Below are 25,337 nucleotides of genomic sequence, written 5' to 3'. Positions count from 1 at the left end.
TTTCGTTTTTATTATCTGTAACACTTGTTATTTTAATTGGTTCATTTTTTGTTTTTATAATTTATAGTGCAAAAGATGGGATATTCCGCCGTTACCGTGGCCCAGGAGTCTACGAAGACCTGCAGAACTATATCTTGGAGAAGAAGTGGCAATCTGTGGAGCCTCTGACTGGCTGGAAATCCCCAGCTTCTCTAACGTAACTTGTTTTTTTAATGACAGAGTGTTACTAATAGAACAGACAGTCTCAAGTTAACAACCCATAAACCTTGAAAGTCTACATTTCTTTTCATATTCACTTCTGATTTCCCAGATGACACATGCCCCTGCTTGGCCCATGTTGTGTTTCTGGTTTTGTGACCCCGTGTGTTTCAGCTGGTTGTTAGGATGCTAGGGTTTAGTATCCAGATTCAGGTGGGTTACAGAGAGCTCTCCAACTTTTGCACCATCACCTCTTTTCTTTTTATTAAATATGGTATTGAACACCATTTACCATGCCTCCTTCCTTACAAATTATTGAGAAGGTAGAGGAGAAACTTTTTCTTGAATTAGAGTTCATGAAGGAATTGCTAAAGTATCTATCTGTGTGGAGAGTAAGACCTATGGTGTCTTTGGCTGCTTAGCAGAATACTGCAGGGGTAACCTTTGGCCATGATGGTAAATACTGTAATGCTTGGTGAGGCAGATAAGGTCAAGCAATAATTCCTTGTTCACAGTTTTCATTTGGAATGAAATGTGGTATTTGTAATTGATTTTATGTTGGTATATATAAGCATAAGGAATACTCCTGCTGAAATAGGATCAAATCATGTTACATTTTAGGAATAAGTGATCTGATAGCATCTATAAGAAATACACGGTTTATTCTAAAAGCAGCTCACTTCTGACATTTCATTCTACCAATTTTCATTCTTTAAAATCAGTGAGCATTGATTTTATGCAGATACTATTCTCAGTGCTAGATGTTTAGCAGTCAACATGACAGATGTGACCCCTCTGGTCTCCTAGGGTGACTTACAGTAAGATGACGAAAAAATTAGGGATGTAGAGAATCACAAAACAAAACAAACCCTTACTAAGTCAGGGCTTGACTGTGGGAGCACGGGCTTCTGTTAGATCGGTACTAGGAGAGCTGGCTCTGAGGGGTCACTGCGGATGGGGTCTGCAGGGCCGCAGGGCCTGGCCAGGTGAGGAGCAGGTGAGGACCGTTCCAGGAGTGGAGGTAGCATTCTCACACATCCCTCATTGGAAAGAGCTCGGTTTATTGAGGAAGAGTCAGGTGGCCAGGGTTAGGCACAATGAAAGAAAAGGGGGAGCAGTGTAAACAGAGGACAGAGAGGGCAGGGGCAGATGGTCAGGCCTGTGGCTGGTGAGAAGCCGGGGTGTGAGCAGTGCAGGCCATGAGCAGAGGCTGAAGGGGACTGTGTGGAGCGGCCTTGCCCAGGGATGGTGATATGGACCAGGCTGGTGGCAGTGGAGATGCAGAGCATGGGTGGTTTTAAAATAGGTTTAAACCTCAGTCCCACATGCTAGAAGGCAGCTTCTAGCTGGACCCCGGCCACTCTGTGTCTCCCACCTTGGATCCCCACGGGGTCATCGTGAGACCAGCTCGCCTAAACCATGAGGGAAATTTTGAGTCACTGTATTTTGCAGAACTTGCTGAAAAGCAGCCATGGTGGCCCAAGGTGTTTGGACAGGAATCTGGGCCTTCAGCTGAAAAGTGTAGCATGGCAACCCAGCTGTTAATTGGAGGTGTCACTGGATGATGTACAGGTTTCATACCGCAGAAGGTTGGAAAGTGAGCTGGAAAAGGGACTGATCCACAGGATTTTTGAGACTTTATGAATTCTGAGGATGCAAAGAACTTAGAATTAATTCTTAAACTTGCAGGTGATCCCTTGTAAAATGTATGGTTTTAAGGCATTCCTTTTAAAATGTTTGTCTTTTAACTTATCTTGGGAGTGATGTATTGAATTTGGAAATTGTAGCTACTAGTGGATGTGTGGAAATTTTAGAAATTCATCCATTTGCATTTTCTCCTTATTACAGTAGTATTTTAAGGCAGCATGTTATTTTGCTTGTAATATATATAAATCATACAAAAATCATGATATGAGTCACTTTGTTCCAAATTTTTGTACAAGAACTCAAATTTTTTTTCAATTTTTATTACAGAAACTTTCAAATATACATAAAAATACAGAAAATAGTACAGTAAACCTCCATATACATATCACACACCTATTATGACCATCAAATTATAGCTTGTTTTATCAATTGTTTTGAAACAAATACCAAATGTGTCATTTTATTATTATATTTTGGTATTTGTCTATAAAAGGTAAGAACTCTTTTTAAAAATCATAAATATAATACCCTATTATTATGCAATCTGACCCTACCCACGCCAATGGAATGAGGGCTGCAAAACCTAGCTGAAGTGCCCTGTGCCCCTCTGTGTTGCAGGTGGAAGGGCGTGGCCTCTCTCGTGCAGTGGGCGTGGCTTTTCTCCATCAGTTCTTCCTGTGATTATTGGTGATGACAACAAAGATTAGAGGTTGCTTTAAGCTGCTTAGCTGGAGAAGAAAATGGCAATCCACTCCAGTACTATTGCCTGGAAAATCTCATGGACAGAGGAGCCTGGTAGGCTACAGTCTGTGGGGTCGCAAAGAGCCGGACACGACTGAGCTACTTCACTTTCACTTTCACTAAGCTGTTTAGAGTGGGTTATAATACTAATATACAGTCTAATACTAGACTGAAATAGGATTCTAGCTGCCTCCTCGGGGACATGGTTGAGGGCAGTAATGCAGATTGGCCTTGTCCTATCCCAGTGAGAGTGGCTTTGCGTTCTGCCTGCTGAGCAGGGCCATTGCTGGTGGCAGTGCAGAGTGGGTGCTGAGTTTAACAGTGGCAGTACTCTGTTGCACAGCACTAGTGACACTTAGGAGAGCTTCCTCAGGCATGAGGGGAGCCTCTTAATGGAGGCCCTGTTGCAACTTTGCTTCAGGTGGTGAAATGAGAGAGATTCCTCGCAGAACAGTTGCTGCTCTTCCTGCAAAACTGAGATACCAGGAGCAAGCCTTACACCCGTGTGTGCTTCATTCTCCGACTGGAAAGGCATGCATTTAACCAGGAAAGTGTGCATTTCTTTTCCAGTACTGAGAATCCAGTAACATACTGGGCCTCCTTCTTAGTCATGGAGGCTGAAGAGACAGTGACTTTTTTCGGATGGAGGGATTAAGTGTTTTTAGTCCTCACTCTGACTGTGTTCAAGGGGTCAGCTTCCCTTCTCAGGGCTTTGTACCTGTGGTTCGGCCTGGAGACCTCTGACAGCTTCTTGTCAGAGCACCTGTGAGGCTCTTCTGCATTTTCACTCCTCACCCAGAGCCTCCCTGTGCGGCTCCAGTGCCCTCCCAGTGTCCCTGCCATTCTGAACCCTTGGATCCAGTGTCTCCCCACCACCCTGCCTCCTGATGGCCCTGCTGGGGTGGGGAGCTGTGAGCAGAAGAGTAGAGAGGGATCCAGGGCACTCTCACTTCCCAGCTGCTGCCCACTCAGGCCCACAGGTAGACTCCTGGGTTTTTAATCTTGCTGAGACCAAAACGGTTCACATGAGCAGCCCCACTGTCGTGAGTGTCACTGTCATTATTGTAACAAACTAGACTTCCCTGCCCCTGCCCTTGTCTGCTCCCGCCTCTTACCTCAGCCTCACGTCTCAGCCTCAGGGACGGTTATCAATAGGTTGGGGGTGCAGAGTGTTGACTCTTGCACGTGACCTGCCAGCTGGGCGAGAGTCTTCCCGGCTGGACCTGCAGAACACGGGAATAGTTAAAGGAGTGAGTCTTACAGAATTCTAGTAACAGCCTTGTGGTATGGTTTTGAAATGCCCAACTATTGTAAAGATATTTGTTTGACATTGGCCAGAAAGATGGGCATGACTAATGCTTGGGCTTTTATTTGAAACTTTTACATTTGTATAGTTTGGAAAATTTTATGTTTTTTTTTCTGGTTGAAAAAAAAAAATGGTGTAGGGATATATTTGAACTGAGTATCATTAGTGTTTCATGATGATGTCAGTTTTCTCTCTGAGGGAAGTTTACTTAAGGCTAGTTTTAGACCCTGTAGGCCAAATTAGAGCTGTCTCTGCTCCCTCCACAAACTAATCAGCTTTATTTCTTAGTCATGGATTCTAGGTCTGGGGCCTTCTTATTCACTTATACAATATGAGTGTGATCTCTTTGAGAACTGGACAGAAAATATACCCTATTGTGGACCTGATTTCCCAGAAATCATACAGTATGGCTTACATCTGTGATATTGGATTCTTCTTAAGGAGGCATGAGTATCAAGAGCACTAGTTTTCTAGTGAAAACTGACAGTGTTGCACTTTCTTCACACTTTCAGAAATCTGTAAAGTCAGCTTATTGACTCACCAAAACTCTACCTCTCTGAATTTGAAATGGTGTGCATGTGTGCACATGCTAAGTCACTTCAGTCGTGTCCCAGTCTTTGCAACCCTATGGACTGTAGCCCACCAGGTTCCTCTATTCATGGGGTCCTCCAGGCGAAAATACTGGAGTGGGTTGCTGTGCCCTCCTCCAGGGGGTCTGCTCAACCCAGGTATCAAATCTGTGTCTTTTATGTCTCCTGCTTGGCAGGCAGGTTCTTTATTACTAGTGCCACCTGGCAGGCCTTTTGAAATGGTAAGAATTGCCATTGCGATGATTGAGAGCAGTGATTTGCATCCTCACTTGCCCAGGGGAATCACCTGTGGACTTTTGAAAACTACCCATACATGGCTACTGTCCTAGAGACTGCGCTGGTACTGGTCAAGCAGCCTCAGGTGTTTCTGTGAAAGTCACTCAGTCGTTTGCAACTCTTTAAAACCCTATGGGCTATAGCCTGTCAGGTTCCTCTGTCCCTGGAATTCTCTAGGCCAGAATACTGGAGTGGGTAAGCCATTCTCTTCTCCAGGGGATCCTCTCAACTCAGGGATTGAACCCAGGTCTCCTGCATTGCAGGCAGATTCTTTACCAGCTGAACAAGCTCCTGCTAATAAAACTACAGTTCTGCTGTTAACAAATGACTGCTGAACAGGCCTTTAAAGTTAAATGTCATACGACTTCAGATGCCTTCTGAATACTGAATATAGGCACAGTTTTCCAATTCAGTGTTACAGGAACTGTGTGGATTGGATGCGTAAGAGTAGCCTGATGGCAGACCAGGGCCTTTGACATTATGGATGTAAAACTCTTAGAAGATTGTGGCTGTTGCTGCTGCTAAGTCACTTCAGTCGTGTCCAACTTTGTGCGACCCCATAGACGGCAGCCCACCAGGCTCCCCTTTCCCTGGGATTCTCCAGGCAAGAACACTGGAGTGGGTTGCCATTTCCTTCTCCAATGGATGAAAGTCAAAAGTGAAAGGGAAGTCGCTCAGTCGTGTCCGACTCTTCACAACCCCGTGGACTGCAGCCCACCAGGCTCCTTCATCCATGGGACTTTCCAGGGAAGAGTACTGGAGTGGGGTGCCATTGCCTTCTCCAGAAGATTGTGAAGTAATGGGGTATTCACATGGTGCCAGTGTATCACCCCACAAATGACCTAGCCATTATCAAGGGAAAACCACCGTCCAGTGGAGAGGTCTATCTCAATCACTAGTTAACCAAGTGACTTAGCATCACTCAGGCTTCTCAGTCTCTATATGGAGATGAGATCATAGTCCTCACCTTCCCAGCTCTTTCCTGAAGACTGAGATTCAGGGCTAATCATGGCCCCAAATTACCAAAAAAAAAAAAAAAAATACTTGATAAATGTTAGGCCTCTTTGTTGGCTTTTGTTTCAGCTAAGAAGAAAAAAATTGAAATCAATGTCTCTTAATAGATGTTGAATTAAACTGAGACAGGACTGAATTTAAAGATAGAAAGGAACAATTGTTTGAAGCTTTAGGAGCCCTAAAGAAAGGAATATACCTAGGGAAAAAATTAAAGCATTCTGAAACTTGAGTAGTTAACTCAATACAAATAAATTTTGTAATAAAGCACAAGAAAGCAGTCTCTTTGATCATGTAATGATTGCTAATGTGAATCCAACACCACCATCAGTTGATACTTTTAAAAGAAATTTAGATTTGTATATGGTATAAATGTAGTTTAAAATATTTTAATAATTGTTTCACTATTAAAAAATAAAATAGGTTTTAAAGGTAGACTCCACTAAGGTGAAGGAAAGGGAAGATTCATACACAAACAGACACACACTCCAAATATGCAACTCACACACACAACTCAACTCCTGGGTTTTTGGTTTGAGAACTTGATGGTCTAATTTAAGCAAGAGAAAATCAAGGGTTCAGCATTGGACATATTGAGTTTGAGATGCAGACTTCTTTGTAGAACTTCCAGGTTGGATGCATGGAGATAGGTCTCCATGGAGAATTCAGGAACACAAAAGGATGGTATTTTAAGTTTTAGAAGGAAGGGGGTCACCTGGAGAGAGAGAAAAAGAAAAGTGCTTGGGACTGAGCCACACGACACTCCAAAGTTAAGAAGCTGAGTAGAGAAGGAGTCAGCAGAAGGAAATTGGAAATGAGTGCCAGGGAGGCAGGAGGGCAGGCAGGGGTGTGCGATTTCCTAAAAGGCAAGTAGAAGGTGCACGAAGGAGAGAGTAGTCCCTTGTGTCTCATGTCTACAAGGGGTTAGGGGAGATGAAGTCTGAGACAGGACGAGTGAAGCAATGTGATGTCATTGTGGCCTTAACAGGGAGTCAGGGAGTGCAGCAGTGAGGGCAGAAGCCGGATCTGAGTGGGTTAAAGGTAAGGTGAGGAAGAAGGAGCAGCAAGTGTAGGCTCCTCTTTGGAGATTGAGAAGATGAGTTGGAGGGCCATCTGCGGTCCAGTGATGCTCCTTTCAAAAGATGAGTGAGAGTAGAACGTGTTTTCATGCAGAGAAATGATCCATCAGAGAGGGAGAAATTGCTGATGCAGAAAATGGGATGAAAGGAAAAACCAAGTCTTTAGCAAGACAGAAGGGATGGGATCCAAGGCACAAGTGGAGAGTTTGGACTGTGGTTGGTGGGGTAGTTTCCTCCATCGGAACAGAAGAAGCAGGTGAACTCCAGGCTAGACGTGCTGCTGAGACGGTGAGAAAGGCCGCCTGACAGCTGCTGGTTGTACAGTGACAGATAAGTGTGTGTTAGCTGAGGGCACAGGGTGGAGAGGGTGTGTGCAGTTTGAAGGCAGAGAAAGGTCATGAGCTCTCATCTCAGGTACGAGCCCAGAGGATTCCAGCCGGACAGCGCCCTCTCAGGTGCCCACTGAGCTTGTGACCGTGAGGGCAGAGTGTGCGACTTTTCCCCTGAGACCTGCAGCTGCTCAGTGTTAGGGATGTTGCCAGGCACGCACTATGCAGCAAGAAAGGACCAGCAGACCTGACTGTGTTTACTCCTGAGTAATCCAGAACCTGGCCCTGGGGTCTAAGCTCTGTCAGAACGGAAGAGAATCCAGGACAGAGCATGATGTCTTGCACAAAGTGGAGGAGGAATCCTTGTGGCTTGAGGTTTTTTTGTTTGTTTGTTTTTGTTTTTTATTATGCTATCCATCACCAGTGGTTCTCCTTGCCTTTATTTTTTTTTAGGATGTCTGGAATGGCTGGTCTTTTTAGCATCTCTGGCAAGATATGGGTGAGTAAATAAGGCCCTTTATGATTATATCAGCAGAGGGGGTTTTAAGAGTGAGAAGGTTGCTTCTAAATAGTAGGAAAATAAATACTTATAAATGGTTTTATAATTTCACTTTTCTTCTTAAGCCACACAACTACTCTTACCTGGAGTCATAGTGGGAATGTGTCTTTGTGTAAGAAGGACTTAAATTGGACAGGGGCCAAAAGACCAAAGTCACATTTTCATAGATCAGTAGTAAATCCCTTTCTCAAAGCTGAAAGGACTTCTGTGGTTTCACTTCCTCTTATTTCTCATTGTCATAATCTCCCTACAGATCAAAGATCTGTTAGGGATCAGCAGACCAGCTTGTTGGGCAGGCTGGGTTGCCTGTTTTGTTTAATAATGTCTTGTTGGAACGTAGTCACATTCACTTATTACCTATCTTCTGTGACTGCTTTCACAGTACAGTGATAGAGATGAGTTGTTGTGGCAGAGATCATATGGCCCACAAGCCTAAATATTCATGATGTAACCCTTTAAGGAAAAATTTGCAAGCCCCTTTTATGTGGCTCAGTGTTATGTCTGACTCTTTGGGACCCCATGTGCTGTAGTCCACCAGGCTTCTCTTTCCATGGGATTCTTCCAGCAAGAATACTAGAGTGGGGTTCCATTTCCTCCTCCAGGGGATCTTCCTGACCCAGGGATCGAACACATGTCTCACATCTCCTGCATTGGCAGGCGGGTTCTTTACCATTAGCATTACCTGGGAAGCTGCTATGTGTGATTGTATCATTTCACTGAGTCTTCTCAGTAACTTAGAACTGTTATTTAGGTTCAAATGCTGAACTTTTACATAATATTGAATATATCACATAACCTTTGCTCCTTTCTACATGCACAGTGATCTGAATCCTGCCAGATTTGACAAAATTGCCAGGGAATTAAGTATATAAATCTTTAAAGTATTTCAAAAGATCTTTAGATCTGATTACCTCCCTGTATTTGTCTTTTCTGTGTTATGATTATACATCATTTGTCATATTTGGAACTTAATATTCAAGGAAATATTAACAAGACGTGGCAAGAATACACAGAACTATACAAAGAAGATCTTAATGACCCAGATAACCATGATGGTATGATCACTCACCTACAGCCAGACATCCTGGATTGCAAAGTCAAGTGGAACTTAGGAAGCATCACTGCAAACAAAACTAGTGGAGGTGATGGAATTCAAGCTGAGCTATTTCAAATCCTAAATGATGATGCTGTGAAAGTGCTGCACTCAATATGCCAGCAAATTTGGAAAACTCAGCGGTGGCCACAAGACTGGAAAAGGTCAGTTTTCATTCCAATCCCAAAGAATGGCAGTGCCAAACAATGTTCAAACTACCCCACAATTGCACTCATTTCACATGCTAGCAAAGTAATGCTCAAAATTCTCCAAGCCAGGCTTCAACAGTAAGTGAACCGAGAATTTCCAGATGTTCAAGCTGGATTTAGAAAAGGCAGAAGAACCAGAGATCAAATTGCTAACATCCATTGTGTCACAGAAAAAGCGAGAGAGTTCCATAAAAACATCTACTTCTGCTTCACTGACTGTACTAAAACCTTGAACTGTGTGATCACAGCAAACTGGGGAAAATTCTTAAAGAGGTGGGAATACCAAATCACCTTACCTGCCTCCTAAGAAATCTGTATGTAGATCAAGAAGCAACAGTTAAATCCAGACATGGAACAACAGAGTGGTTCCAAATTGGGAAAGGAGTACATCAAGGCTGTATATTGTCACCCTGCTTCTTTAATTTACATGCAGAGTACATCATGCAAAATGCCGGGCGGGATGAATCACAAGCTAGAATAAAGATTGCTGGGTTAAATATCAATAACCTGAGATGTGCAGATGATGCCACCCTTTTGGCAGAAAGCAAAGAGGAACTAAAGAGCCTCTTGATGAAGGTGAAAGAGGAGAGTGAAAAAGCTGGCTTAAAACTTAACATTCAAAAAATGAAGATCATGGCATCCGGTCCCATCACTTCATGGCAAATAGACAGGGAAAGAATACAAACAACTACAAAATCACTGCAGATGGTGACTGCAGCCACGAAATTAACAGACACTTGCTCCTTGGAAGAAAAGCTGTGACCAACTTAGCATATTAAAAAGGAGAGACATTACTTTGCCAATAAAGGTCTGTCTAGTCAAGCCTATGATATTTCCATACAAAGTCATGTATAGATATGAGAGTTGGACTATAAAGAAAGCTGAGTGCTGAAGAATTGATGCTTTTGAACTGTGGTGTTGGAAAAGACTTGAGAGTCCCTTGGACTGCAAGGAGACCCAACCAGTCCATCCTAAAGGAGATCAGTCCTGGGTGTTCATTAGAAGAACTCATGATGAAGGTGAATATCCAATACTTTGGCCACCTGATGCGAAGAGCCGATTCATTAGAAAAGACCCTGATGCTGGGGAGGTTTGAAAGCATGAGGAGAAGTGGATGACAGAGGATGAGACGGCATCACAAACTCAATAGAGATGAGTTTGAGCAAGCTGTAGGACTGGGTTAAAGACACAGAAGCTTGGTGTGCTACAGTTCATGGAGTCACAGAGTCAGACACGACTGAGTGACTGAAAAACAACAGTTCATGGAGCTCATGAAAGCTCTGCTTTTTGTGCATATTAGTATATGTTTAGAGAAATTTTAACAAAACTTTTGCATCTCAGTTTTTCAGTTGTATTATAGTTTTTGCTTTTTGAGATATACCTACTTTAGGTTTTTTTTTTTCTTTTAGCAACAAAATAAATTGGTGACTTGAACTTAATCTTTTTTGTTTAAATTCTGTTAATTGTCTTTTTTTGACATTTGTATATCATATTAAAAAATAACTAGCATTTGTCCTCTTTTCATATAGTTTTGAGTTTCATTTGGTTTTCTTCTGATATTTTCTTTTATTGGTGAGACGTTTACTCAAAGGTTGAGAATTTTGCATTGCAAACCAGGAACTGAGAGTACGGATTCAGCCTGTTGCTATATTTTGACACTAAATATATTTAGGAGTCATATATTTTGATAGCTATTTGAAAACCTTACAGACATATACTTTCTAAACCAACAGGATAATTGTAATAGGTGTCAGGAATCTTTAGAAGCTTAGCACAGAATCTGCTACAACTGCAGGTCAGGAGAGAATTTGTTCTGAGGGTTAAGAAGAGATTGTGAAAGTTGCTCAGTCGTGTCTGACTCTTTGCAATCTCATGGACTGTACAGTCTGTGGAATTCTCCAGACCAGAATACTGGAGTGGGTAGCCTTTCCCTTCTCCAGGGGATCTTCCCAACCAAAGGATCAAATCCAGGTCTCCAGCATTGCAGGTGGATTCTTTAACAGCTGAGCCACATGGGAAGCCCAAGAATACTGGAACCCCTTCTCAAGTGGATAGTCCTGACCCAGGAATCAAACCGAGGTCTCCCGCACTGCAGGAGGATTCTTTACCAACTGAGCTATCAGGGAAGCCTTAAAAAGAGATTAGATGGAAATTAATTGTGACCCTCACATATTGTTATAAAGTAGTTTTCTTTTCAAAGACAGTACCAGGGAAAATAAATAATTGTTCAAACCTCTTATGGCTTGAGAAGACTCTTGAGAGTCCCTTGGACTGCAAGGAGATCCAACCAGTCCATTCTAAAGGAGATCAGTCCTGGGTGTTCTTTGGAAGGAATGATGCTAAAGCTGAAACTCCAGTACTTTGGCCTCCTCATGAGAAGAGCTGACTCATTGGAAAAGACTCTGATGCTGGGAGGGATTGGGGGCAGGAGGAGAAGGGGACTACAGAGGATGAGATGGCTGGATGGCATCACTGACTCGATGGATGTGAATCTGAGTGAACTCCAGGAGTTGGTGATGGACAGGGAGGCCTGGCGTGCTGCGATTCATGGGGTCACAAAGAGTCAGACACAACTGAACAACTGAACTGAACTTACAGCTTGACTGATAACAAGGAGTTGCCATTTTTCATTATGTCATGCAAATGATTTCTGTGCTTGACATTTGGAGCACATCAAGGCCAGGAGTTGATGTTTCACTTCTGTAGGCACAGGGCACAGCCTTGGGCAGCATGGATGGATTCTGTGTGAATGCATTGGACTGCAGAGAAAAGGCCGTTTGAAGAACAGAACATGATTCATCTCTGAATAACCAGTTAATATATTCTTATTAGTGATTGAGAAGTACAGTATATATGGTATATATATATATATGTATATTTGGACTTTGCAGATTTTTTTTAACGAAAAAAAGTTTAAGTTTATAATAGTAAAATTTGACACAGAAATTGCATTTACATTCTATAAGGTCATTTTTTTCTAATATTAATACTATAATTTTTTTTTTCTGGTTAGTGCCTACCTGGAATTGTTTTTTCAACTTTCAACCTTTCTGTTATGTTTTGAGTGAATCTTATAAAAAGCTCCACCTCTGAATGATGGACACCTTATCCTGGCTCCATTCCTCAAATCCATCTGACCACTGGTTGGAATGTCCTCCTTTTTTTCTGCTGTAAACAGTGTCTTCATGTAGTCCTCTCATTCAGATCTGTTTATAGCTAAAAATTAGCTCTAATTCAATCACCTATTACAAAAATATAATAATATGAGGTATTGGGCCCAGCAGGTGACATTTGCATGCATTTTAAGGAAATAATATGATGCTTCCTTGTAATGAGCACATATAATATTGAACTTGGGTCAGTATTTTCCACAAGTGAAAAGTTACTTTCCCTGGCAAAGAAACAAACAACAGAAATCTAAAATTGAAATAGGTCGGTTTTAATCAGTTATTACTGGGAAACATGTATACAAAAAACTTCATGTGCCTAGTACAGGAACCCTAATAGTCTTGAAGGTATTCTGAAACTGTTGTGGACTCAGACAAAGTAAACGATAATGATTTGTGGCTACAGTTTTGAAAACATAACTTGATTAATGAGGCTTTAGTAATTTTTTAGTAATCACCTAAAAAGACCACAAGATGGCAGAGTTTTTCTAAGAAGCTCAAGCAAATTCCTTAGAGGATGGCAGTACAAGAAAATTGAAGTGGAATCTGTAAGAGGATGTTTTTGAATGCACTGAGAATATGACTCAGTGCAGTGATTCAAAGGCGTATCATTTACTGAATTCTAGAAAATAACTTAGAAAATTTCTTAAGCATTTCTTAAATGATTTATTTTGCAAAAGGGCTTAAGACACTGTCCAGATGGACTTATAATGTGTTACTCATTCCAACTATATGGGCAGATACTACTTATAAAGCAAGTTACAGAATTCATATGTCCATGGGTTAGCACAAATGCACACTGGCTTTCCATGTCTTCTAATACCTTGGCACATTTCAGAGTTTAATTTTGATGATGAAATTGAATAATCAAGACAAGCATAAATAAGCTATGTTCAATATGCCAAATTTCCTAAAGAACTGTACAATGCATCTTAAAACTTCCACTGACAGAGTTTGAGCAAAACAACCTTTTATATCCTAAATATCTCTTTTGCCTACTTGGGCTGCAGAGTACTAGATTATTCTTAGATAGTTGCCGTGGCTGAAGATAGAGCAATGACCAGTGCCATCAACAGAATACAGATGACAGTTTTATAAGTCAGTAGTTGTGTGCATTCCTGTGAATAGTTTAAGGATTTGCTAGTGTATTTTATTTATTCAATAAATATTTATTGAACACTTTAATTACATGTGTCAGAATTTAAAACCTTGAGTCTTTAGATGTGCCTCTATTGCTGAGTAAACAATTGGAGAAAAGAGATCTCAGACTATTCTAGACCAGTTAACAATCTGTTTTGTTTATTCTAAGTTAAGCCAGAAACAGATATATTATCTAATTGTATTGACAGTTACAAACTGAGAAGCCAATGGGAGATACTTGAGTAACTTCAGTTTTGAAAAATATTTAAATAGACTCTTGGACTAGTTTTCATTAACCTCATCAGTTCTGAGCAAGTCATTATTTCTGTTTGCTGGTGGCATTTAGTTTGGAGCCATTTCATCCTGTGCCCCGTAATTTTGTAGATATCTATAGACATAAAAATATCATAAAACTATTGGCTTTTTAGTGAATTTTTTTGAAGCTGCTGCTGCTGCTGCTAAGTCACGTCCGTCGTGTCCAACTCTGTGCGACCCCACAGATGGAAGCCCACCAGGCTTCTCTGTCCCTGGGATTCTCCAGGCAAGAACACTTTTTTTGAAGCTAAAAGGGCCTAAAGTAGATGATCACAAAGCCATCATGAGGCAACATGGCTCCTTCAAGTCCATGTCTAAATGGGCTTTGACTCCACACTAGCTAGTTCATATCTGTAATTCCTGAGTGATTTAGCATGTGATACTTCTAGCTCAGATTGTATCTCCTCACTCATTTTTTACTGTTTGAGTGAAAAATAAGAGTCCCAGAGGATAGTAAACAAGAAGGAATGTGCACTTTCTTCAAAGACTGATGAGATCTTATTTGCTCATAATGAATTAGCTGAAAAATGTCTAAATTTTATGGTGATTAGGAAATTTGTAAAGGATGGCTGGATGTTGAGCAATAAGAATATGACTAGAAAAAGGAAGTTTGGAAACATTTAAATGGTTGATGTTCCATAAGCAGTAATTTAGTTCTACTTAAAAATTTATAAAGGCCCAATTAAAAAACAAAGTTTAATTTTTTATGGATATCATATTATGAGTAAACATTAAGGTATATAAGTTGTTAGGGGATAGTGACCAAAAAAAAAATCCCATGATGGAAGAAGGATAAACAATCCTACCAGAGTTCTGTTTGGTCATTAACTTCAAAGAACTATAACTCTTACTAGATACAACCTTGATTTTTACTCTCAGATTCTCAGTGTTATAAAATCTGACTTGCTCTTGAAAAATAATATAGATGTATAATCCGCTGGATGATCTTTGTGGGAGCTCATATAAACAGAACTGTAGACTTGAGTAAAGTGGTAAAGAGGGAGATTCAAACATTTTTAGTTCGCTTTATAAATTTTTTTTTTTTTTTTTTTTTTTACTTTTTTCTTCTGTTCACAGCATCTTCACAACTATTTCACAGTGACCCTTGGAGTTCCTGCTTGGTGTTCTTACTTCTTTTTTGTGATAGCCACCTTGATTTTTGGCCTTCTCATGGGTCTGGTAAGAGATAACGTGAATCTTTTTTCTTGTCTTTAAAGCCAGTTGGTTTCATGCAAAACTAGAAAGCAGCCAAGAAAGAAAAAGCACATAAACAAACATCATTTTGTGTATAATCTAAGCAGTTAAATAACATTTGCTTGTATGATACTACTTTCAATGGAGATTTGAGATATAATGGAAAATTCATTAAATTATTATCCCCCAATCCCCCCCTTAAATATTCTGAAGATACGTGCCACCCAAAATATAGGCAGTGTTGAAGAGAGAAATAGAGACTTAACTTGAGTTGATAAGTTAGTTTCCAAGACAACTGAGTCAGCTGTGAATTCACACATTGCCTACTTGATTAGAACACTGTTGTGATAAGGCCAAAGCTGTGAATTTGTTCCTTGGGTGAGCAAGATGATTTTTCCTATTTGTATCCTCAAATTGAAAATCTAAATATGACCAGCTTCTTATACATATACTCCAGTTTTCCCAAGGTAGATTTTGTAAGATAGTGTGGATTTTAAAAAAATCACAATCATTGTTACGTGAAAAAATGAGATGCAAACCATATCACTACGTCTTCTTTGAATTTGAAAATCCCTATCCATCAGGTATCTGTATACTTTCTTCCTAGACTTTTAGATAGGGCTTGGAATAATTTTATACTTTATACTTGATTATATAGGAGTGTGTTTTTCTCTTGGTTATATATTTTTGAAATCTTTTTCTTTACCTACTCTTGATCAGTTTGAGCTTTAAACTCGAGAAGTTCATAAAAGTTATTATACTATATACTGATCACATAGCTCTTAAACACTATATTATAAATAGGAATAATTAATGACTAAAAATTTATAGAAAAAGGATCACCCTTTAGGTAAGTTTGTCTTAGAGTCTGTCCTTACATTTTGTAATGTATTTTAGCTCTTTCGCATGGTCTTTTAAAAAATAAACTTAAGGAAAATATTAGCAGTCACCTTTATAGCAAGCCATAACTTGATGCTACAAAGTCATATTCCAGGGTGCCAAGGAGGCTTGATTTTATTTTGCCATGAGTATGCTTACCTCATATATGGTTTGTATTTGTCATTTGACTGCTGATGTTAATTTCATGGGTAGGGATAGAACTTAAGTAGTCCTGGGTAATTCAGTAGTCCTGAGTATGTTCCATTCTGCTGTATTAATCTTATTGCTAATTAACGTGTCCTTAGTCCTCTGGCCTAAAATAATTTGACTTTGGATATAACTTTGTGGATATCAACGTATTTCTCCCATCTGCTGTCTACTCTGGAGCTGCATGAGTGTGTGGCTTCTGTAGGGGAAACAATATGAGATCCTGGGTGATTCTGAGATTGAGTTATCCTGGATGTAGTTGAGTATGGGCCTATTGGAAGTGAAAGTGAAGTCACTCAGTGGTGTCCGACTCTTTGTGTCCCCAGGGACTGTAGCCTACCAGGCTCCTCCGTCCATGGGATTTTCCAAGCAAGAATACTGGAGTGGGTTGCCATTTCCTTCTCCAGGAGACCTTCCCGACCCAGGGCTTGAACCCGGGTCTCCCACATTATAGGCAGACGCTTTCCCATTTAAGCCACCAGGGAAGTCCAAACATTGAAAACTCTTCTCAGCATAAATAGTTTAGAATTTTATTTTTGAGGTTGACTTTAAGTTGAAAAAGTCAGGCCTGTCTGGGCCCTAAGTTTATTTGGAAACTAAGTCAAATTATCAGTGTAGGAAGGTTATTAGAGACTTGATCTGAAGAAGGGAGTTGATTCTAGACTATTCAAGTGACCAAGTGATACTGTTCCTTTAAAGAAGTTGGGAAGAGAACGTAATTTAAGGAAATAATAATTTTAAAGCAGTAATAGATTCATACATTTTCTATTAATACATTTCCGTAAAACAGCAAGCATGGATCTCTGCTCAACGTGCATTTTCTGCACCTGTAATGTGTGTTGAAAGTGACAGAACAACTAGAAGCTTTGCCTGCAGTGAGGTCTCAGGATCACTGATCCCTGTCACCTTTGCCTTTAACTGGGGACTGAAAGCAAGGCATGGGTGTCGTCATGTGGAGCTTGATCTCGGTGACGTCAGAGGGTCTCCTTCCTTTTGTGAGTCATCAGTTCAGTTCAGTTCAGTCGCTCACTCATGTCCCACTCTTTGCAACCCCATGGACTGCAGAACGCCAGGCCTCCTTGTCCATCACCAACTCCCAGAGTTCACTCAAACTCACATCCATCAAGTCGGTGATCCATCCAAACATCTCATCCTCTGTCATCCCCTTCTCCTCCTGCCCTCAATCTTTCCCAGCTTCAAGGGATTTTCTAATGAGACAGTTCTTTGTTTCAAGTGGTGAAAGTATTGGAGTTTCAGCTTCAACATCAGTCCTTCTAATGAATATTCAGGATGATTTCCTTTAGGATGGACTAGTTTGATCTCCTTGCTGTCCAAGGGACTCTCAAGAGTCTTCTCCAACACCACAGTTCAAAAGCATCAATTGTTTGGCACTCAGTTTTCTTTGTAGTCCAATTCTCACGTCCATACATGACTACTGGAAAAACCATAGCTTTAACTAGAAGGACCTTTATTGGCCAAGTAATGTCTCTGTTTTTTAATATGCTGTCTAGATTGGTCATAGCTTTTCTTACAAGGAGCAAGCATCTTTTAATTTAATGGCTGTAGTCACCATCTGCAGTGATTTTGGAGCCCAAGAAAATAAACTCTGTCTCTGTTTCCATTGTTTCTCCATCTGTTTGCCATGAAGTGATGGGACCGGATGCTATGATCTTCGTTTTCTGAATGTTGAGTTTCAAGCCAGCTTTTTCACTCTCTTCTTTCACTTTCATCAAGAGGCTCTTTAGTTCCTCTTCACTTTCTGCCATGAGGGTGGTGTCGTCTGCATACCTGAGGTTATTGATATTTCTCCCGGCAATCTTGATTTCAGCTTGTGCTTCATCCAGCCCAACATTTTGTGTGATGTACTCTGCATGTAAGTTAAATAAGCAGGGTGACAATACACAGCCTTGATGTACTCCTTTCCCAATTTGGAGGCAGTCTGTTGTTCCACGTCCGATTCTAGCTGTTGTTTCTTGACCTGCATACAGATTTCTCAGGAGGCAGTTCAGGTGGTCTGGTATTTCCCATCTCTTTCAGAATTTTCCACAGTTTATTGTGATCCACACAGTCAAAGGCTTTGACATAATCAATAAAGCAGAAGTAGATGTTTTTCTGGTATTCTCTTTTTCAATGATCCAATGGATGTTGGCAATTTGAACTCTGGTTCCTCTGCCTTTTCAAAATCCAGCTTGAACATCTGGATTTTCATGGTTCCTGTACTGTTGAAGGCTGGCTTGGAGAATTTTGAGCATTACTCTGCTAGTGTGTGAGATGAGTGCAGTTGTCTGGTAGTTTGAACCTTCTTTGACATTGCCTTTCTTTGAGATTGGAATGAAAACTGACCACTTCTAGTCCTGTGGCCACTGCTGAGTTTTCCAGGTTGCTGGAAACCTTAAATTAATTAATTAAAAAAAAATAACACTTGATAAAATATTTCAACCATTACTAGTCTCAATAAAGACAGCAAACAAAAACCAAACTAGCAGTCTTGCTTTGACTTCCCATCTTTTAAAATTATGGAAAAAAAGAAAGATGTAATGGTGAGGCTTATGGGAAAGAAAGACTTGATCAGGAAATCACTTCTCTATGGGAAACGTAGAGTGCAACACTTTCACAGCATCTTTTAGGATTTGAAATAGCTCAACTGGAATTTCATCACCTCCACTAGCTTTGTTTGTAGTGATGCTTCCTAAGGCCCTCTTGACTTTGCATTCCAGGATGTCTGGCTCTAGGTGAGTGATCACACCATCATGGTTATCTTGGTCATGAAGATTTTTTTTGTATAGTTCTGTGTATTCTTGCCACCTCTTCTTAATGTCTTCTGCTTCTGTTAGGCCCATACCATTTTTGTCCTTTATTGTGCCAATCTTTTCATGAAATGTTAATATGTGCATTGGCCAGGAAGGGCACGACGTTTCCCATAGAGAAGTGATTTCCTGATCAAGTCTTTCTTTCCCATAAGCCTCACCATTACGTCTTTCTTTTTTTCCCATAATTTTAAAAGATGGGAAGTCAAAGCAAGACTGCTAATTTGGTTTTTGTTTGCTGTCTTTATTGAGACTAGTAATGGCTAAAATATTTTATCAAGTGTTATTTTTTTAATTAATTAATTTAAATGGAGGCTAATTACTTTACAGTATTGTAGTGGTTTTTGACATACATTGACATGAATCAGCCATGGGTGTACATGTATTCTCCATCCTGAACCCCCGTCCCACCTTCCTCCCCATCCCTCAGGGTCATCCCAGTGCACCAGCTCTGAACGCCCTGTCTCATGCCTCAAACCTGGACTGGTGATCTATTTCAGATATGGTAATAAACATATTTCAATGCTATTCTCTCAAATCACCCCACCCTCACCTTCTCCTAGAGTCCAAAAGTCTGTTCTTTACATCTGTGTCTGTTTTGCTGTCTCACAAATAGCATCATCATTACCATCTTTCTAAAGTCCATATATATGTGTTACTATACTGTACTGGTGTTTTCCTTTCTGACTTACTTCAATTTGTATAATAGGTTCGTTTCATCCAACTGATTAGAACTGATTCAAATGTTGTCTTTTTAATGGCTGAGTAATATTCCATTGTGTATATGTACCACAGCTTTCTTATCCATTTGTCTGCTGATAGACATCTAGGTTGTTTCCATGTCCTGGCTATTATAAACAGTGCTGTGATGAACACTGGGGTACACGCGTCTCTTTCAGTTCTGGTTTCCTCGGGGTGTATGCCCAGCAGTGGAATTGCTGGGTCATATGGCAGTTCTATTTCCAGTTTTTTTAAGGAACCTTCACACTGTTCTCCATAGTGGCTATACTAATTCCATATTATTTTTCGCATGTAGCCCAAGGGCTCAGTTTTGGAAATGAAGTCTATATTCTGCACTTTAAACCAACATGGGGAAGGCCCGTAAGTGTACATCAGATCGCTCTGGTTGCGTCACTTTCTGACGTCAGCAGCTGTGCTTTGAAGGATGGAAAACAGCAAAGCTGTGGACAGGCAGAAAAGCCATGGAATATACGGGCAGCAAACTTTTGCATCTCTTATCTGGTCTCCATTTCAGTTGGTGTAGATACTGTCTGAATTTTGCAACTTGGGTGAACCATTTTTCTATTGAGTTGGCCAGTAGTTCATTTGGGTTTTACCCAAGATCTTGTGGGAAAACTGGAATGAACTTTTTTGGTCAACCCAGTATATGCTGCTGACTGCTTCCTAGCACAGAGCTTCCACAGAGAGGGTCTCCAGTATGAGGAGGTGTAGCTCTCACTCTCTATGAAAGATGGCAAATCTGTCTGCTCTCCTCTTTTAGATGCCTGGCTGGCTGCTAAGCTGAAACCGGAAAATCTAACTGTCGGAGGGAAGAAGGAGAGGAGGGTACCATTCCTGTATAGGCCCTCTTTGTAAACAGTGCCATGTTTAGTGGCTCAGAAAGTGGCCCATCACCAGAGAGTGGTTCTTTAGACTGGAAAATAGATCCTGAACTGATGGAACGAGAGGATTTTCCTCCCAGTTTCTGGGAAGGATGACGGTGTAATGGCGTTATGTAGTATTAGAGACATGAAACAGCCCTTAGTGGTAGACTGACCCCAGACTTATCCTTTTGAGAGAGTAGAGTGCAAGTGAGAAAACAGTTAAGTGACTTGCCCAGGGTCATACAGCTGACAGGGTTGAGGCTGGTGTCCTGTAAGTCTCTTGTAGGTCCCCTTACGTAGCATTCTAGATGGCCCAGGTATCTCACAGGTGGGACTTACTCCCTTCCAGGCTTTGTTGTAAATGCCAATTATTTGTCACTGGCAGGTGTTTCTTTCCTTTGCAATGTGACCAAACCAAAAATTTTCGCTTCAGTTGGTATTAAGAAAGGAAAAAGAAAGTCACAAAAAAGCATTATGTTCAGTGAATAGCTCCTGTAAGCATGTGGCTATCATTTGGTTTTCAGACTCTGTCTTTTCAGGTGGAAGTGTTTTCCTCTTTGTTGTTCACATCAGTTTAACAGCTTGGAGCTTGCTCCTCTCCAACCCTCGGTGCTTCGTGCATCCCACTGCCCTGCACATGGGTTTCCTCTGTCTGTCATTTAGGCATTTCTCTGGATCCAAGCTCCAATACTTGGCCGCCTGATGCAAAGAGACGACTAATTGGAAAAGACCCTGATGCTGGGAAAGATTAAAGGCAGGAGGAGAAGGGGACGACAGAGGATGAGATGGTTGAATGGCATCACCGACTCAGTGGACATGAGTTTGAGTAAACTCCGGGAGATAGTGAAGGACAGGAAAGCCTGGTGTGCTGCAGTCCATGGGGTCACAGAGTCGGACATGAGTGAGCGACTGAACAGCAACTGTATCCAAGAGCCTCTGTGTGCAGCATGGTGCTGCTTACACGAGTCTGCTGGTGGTGCTCGTCCTCTCCTAACCACATCCAGGGCCCCAAAGGCCCTCTTTCTCAAGTGGTAATTCTGGATGGATCCTTCCCCAACCCCAGAACTGGTTGTCGTCTCTATATCTCTGAAGTATCTATCAAAGAGCCTTCTTCATTTTTTATGAGTTCCCTGTTACATATTGCTTTACAACTTCCTTTTTTTATCTTTTTCTGAACCCTTCCCCCCAGATTTTAACATGATATCTTAAATGTAATGAACCAAATATTAAGTAAAGTAATAAATGAATATGTAGGTGGTAATAGTCAAAGTGAGTTACTCATTTGATGTTTATAAAATTGAATCAAAAGGACATGACTTTGGAGTTTAAAAATTTTTGAACCCCTTAAATTTATGAAGTACTGTTCTGTTTTAAACATTGGGCAGTTGTTCACAGTGAAGGTGAAGCCGAGGAGTTAGTTCAGTACAGGAGGACCAGTGCCGCCCTTCTCAGCGGGCGGCTTCCTCCCGCGCTGGTCTCTCTCTGCTGCGCGCTACTGTGTGGAGGCTGTGTGGAGGGTGTAGGGAGCGAGGGACCCTGACTACCTCAGCCCAGTTTCACACATCTTCCCATCAGTTTCATCATTGCAGCCCACAGTCCAGGTGTGGAACATGAGCCAGAGTGAACCTTCCTCTAGGAAGCTTGTAGTTTATCAAGGGAAACAGCTTATTAGTAGTAAGTAGAAAGTGAGTCAATGCTGCAATCAAGGTTGGAGGTGAAGCCAGTCAATCACTCTTTAAAGTAAGATCTAGTTCACATCATTGATGTGTTTTCTCACAGTTTGTCTCTCTAGTAGTTTATTTTTATTATTATTATTTTCCCACTGCTTTTTTTTTAATTGGAGGCTAATTACTTTACAGTATTCTGGTGGTTTTTGCCATACATTCACATGAATCAGCCATGGGTGTACATGTGTTCCCCATCCTGACCCTCCCTCCCACCTCCCTCCCCATCCCATCCCTCAGGGTCCTGCCGGTGCACCTCTAGTAATTTATTACAACACTCTTAGTAATTCTACACCCTGAAATACACTTCCAGAAAATCAGGAGTTTCCCACTGGTGAGGGACAACCCATATACAGACTCATTTTATTTATCATACTGTTGTTCAGTCACCAAGTCATGTCCGACTCTACACGACCCCATGGACTGCGGCACTCCAGGCTTCCCTGTCCCTCACCATCTCCTGCAGTTTCCCAGGTTCATGTCCGTTGACTCAGTGATGCTATCCAACCATCTCATCTTCTGTTGCCCTTTTCTCCTTCTGCCTTCAGTCTTTCCCAGCATCAGGGTCTTTTCCAGTGAGTCAGCTGTTCTCATGGGATGGCCACAGTATTGGAGCTTCACCTTCAGCATCAGTCCTTCCAAAGAGTGTTCAGACTGGTTTGACCTCCTTGCTGTCCAAGGGACTCTCAAGAGTCTTCTCCAACATCATAGTTCAGTTCTTCAGTGCTCTGCCTTCTTTATTGCCCAGCTTTCACATCAGTACATGACTACTGGAAAAACCATAGCCTTGATTATATGCACCTTTGTTGGCAAAATGATGTCTTTGCTTTTTAACACGATTATCTAGGTTTGTCATAGCTTCCCTGCCAAGAAGTAGTTGTCTTCTGATTTCATGGCTGCAGTCACTGTCCTCAGTGGTTTTAGAGCCAAGAAGAGGAAACGTGTCACCGCTTCCACATTTTCCCCTTCTGTTTGCTGTGTAGTAAAGGGACAGCTCAGAGGTTAAAGCATCTGCCTACAATGCGGGAGACCTGGGTTCAATCCCTGAGTCGGGAAGATCCCCTGGAGAAGGAAATGGCAACCTGCTCCAGTATTCTTGCCTGGAGAATCCCATGGATGGAGGACCCTGGCGGCCTACAGTCCCCAGGGTCACAAAGAGTCGAACACGACTGAGCGACTTCAGTTCACTTCACTTCACTTCACAAAGGGACCAGATGCCAGGGTCTTAGTTTTCTGAATGTGGAGTTTTAAGCTGGCTCTTTCACTCTCCTCCTCCATCTTCCCTCATCAAGAGGCTCTTTAGTTCCTCTTTGCTTTCTGCCGTGACAGTGGTATCATTTGCCATAGTAAGGTTTTTTAAAGGATCACTTCAGACTTGGCTGAGAGTGTCTGTTTTCTTATACTTGCTTATTAATTCATCTGTTTTTAGTGGACTGTGTGTATACATTTGACTTTGTGACCTCTGTTTGAAATTAATAGTGTTTTCCAGCATTATATCCACATTTGAAAAATAGAAAATTCTTAATTTTGCCCTTGCCTTGTTTTTGGACTTTTGACCAATTGCTCTGTATTTATATATGAATATCTGGTTATAGAAGCAAGGCCTAACTTTAAGGTTGTTTGGTAATAAATGTCCTATTCACTCACTGTAAAATCACTGTTTTCCCTCCAGGTCTTGGTAGTAATATCTGAATGTTTCTACTTGCCACTTCCAAGGAATATATCTGAACATTCTGGTAAGTATGATAAGTTTATGAGATAGAGTATCTTTAGAAGTCCGTGGTATGCCCTTCTGTGCTCATAGTGAATTTCCCTGTGGTTTGCTGGTGACCAAACCATCACCACCACCAAATTCCTTGAAATGTGTTCTCTAGATAGATTTGAGCAAGAATTCTTTTATTTCCTCTCTTCCATTAAAGAACATTTTATTTTGGCCATTACTTTTTCCCTTGAATTGTATGCCCTTCATTAATCAGTTGACATGTTTTCCTTCATTCAAACTGGGATGAGCAAGGCAGGTGGGGAAGTGGCACTCACTGAGTTTCTCCTGTGTACCAATAATGACTCTGAGCCATAAAAGCAGTCTTCCAAATCCTTTCACTACTTCACACTGTTTTTGGGACCAAATACCCCTGGATTTCCATGCTTTTATTCCTGTTGTTTGCAGGAAGACTTTGTTTTCTTGGCCATACTTGTGTCCTGTGGGATCTTTCTTTCCTGACCAGGATTGTACCTGCACTTCCTGAAGGGGAAGTGCAGAGTCCTAACCATTGGACCACCAGGGAATTGTTGAAGACTAATAAGACTTTGTAATTGTTGACTTTTACATGAGTTTAACTAAATAAGCTTATATTTCTTTTTTAATTCTTAAAGTTTTTAAGGCTTTCAGACTTCATATATAATTATAAACTATGTTATATTCCTTAGAATTCTTAAAAGTAACAGAATCCCAGTTTAAAGTAACTTAGGGGAAAAAAGAAACATCTATTAGTTTACAAAGCTGAAAAATCCAAGGATATTCTGGTTTTATGCTCAGCCCAAAGATGATAGGTTTCTATCTCTGTGAAGCTGATTCAGTGGCTTTCAACAGTCCCAACTCACATTTCATCAGTTTAACAATCCCTGTAGGAGAGAAAGTTTTCCTCCTCACTCTGCCAAAAATTCCTGGACAGGACTCCCAACTGGCTCTGCTTAAGTCAGAGTTTGAACCAATCACCATGACCAGTGAGTGTTTAAAAACTGCTGAGCATTCTACAAGGTGCATAACACAGAGCACAAAGGAACCTTTGCCCTCCATGCCCCTGGGCTGTGCCCAAGTCAGCTTGGTCAGAGAGTCTCCAGAAAGAGGTAGAGACACCCTGGGTGGGGCTAGGATGCCATCCAGAGACCTGTCCTTTGCAGTAACATGGTTTCAAGATGGAGAAAGCCATCCTGTGCCTCACTGTTTCATTTCACAGCAAAGTGCAATCGACTGCTGAATGACCTTTTTAAAATTGAAGTATAGTTGGTGTCCAGTGTTGTATTTGTTTCAAATATACAATAGAGTTGATTCATTATTTTTATAGGTTATACTCCATTTTAAGTTATCATACTGGTTATCTTTATGCTGTATATTACATCCTTGTATCTTGTAGATTTTATACCTTGTAGCTTGTACCTCTTTTCCCCTTCACCTGTCTTGCCCCTCTGGTTGGTAACCACTAGTTTGTTGAGTCGGTACAAAGCATTAGTTTGTATGAGTCTGTTTCTGTTTTATAATATT

General features: G+C 41.1%; 1 protein-coding gene across 1 annotated transcript in view; it reads left to right on the top strand.

Moving 5' to 3' along the window:
* The window catches only part of TMX4 (thioredoxin related transmembrane protein 4), a 70,289-nt gene that overhangs the window by 40,328 nt on the left and 4,624 nt on the right, over positions 1 to 25,337 (top strand). The window contains exons 4-7 of the mRNA XM_068986719.1: positions 68 to 196; positions 7,631 to 7,676; positions 14,738 to 14,839; positions 23,748 to 23,811. Coding sequence (XP_068842820.1) covers positions 68 to 196; positions 7,631 to 7,676; positions 14,738 to 14,839; positions 23,748 to 23,811 — 341 coding nt within the window. The remainder of the gene's footprint in view (positions 1 to 67; positions 197 to 7,630; positions 7,677 to 14,737; positions 14,840 to 23,747; positions 23,812 to 25,337) is intronic.

The sequence above is a fragment of the Capricornis sumatraensis genome, chromosome 15, assembly GCF_032405125.1.
Source record: "Capricornis sumatraensis isolate serow.1 chromosome 15, serow.2, whole genome shotgun sequence".
NCBI lineage: Eukaryota > Metazoa > Chordata > Mammalia > Artiodactyla > Bovidae > Capricornis > Capricornis sumatraensis.
Note: the sequence above shows the minus strand (reverse complement) of the source record. Positions and strands in the feature narration are given on the sequence as shown.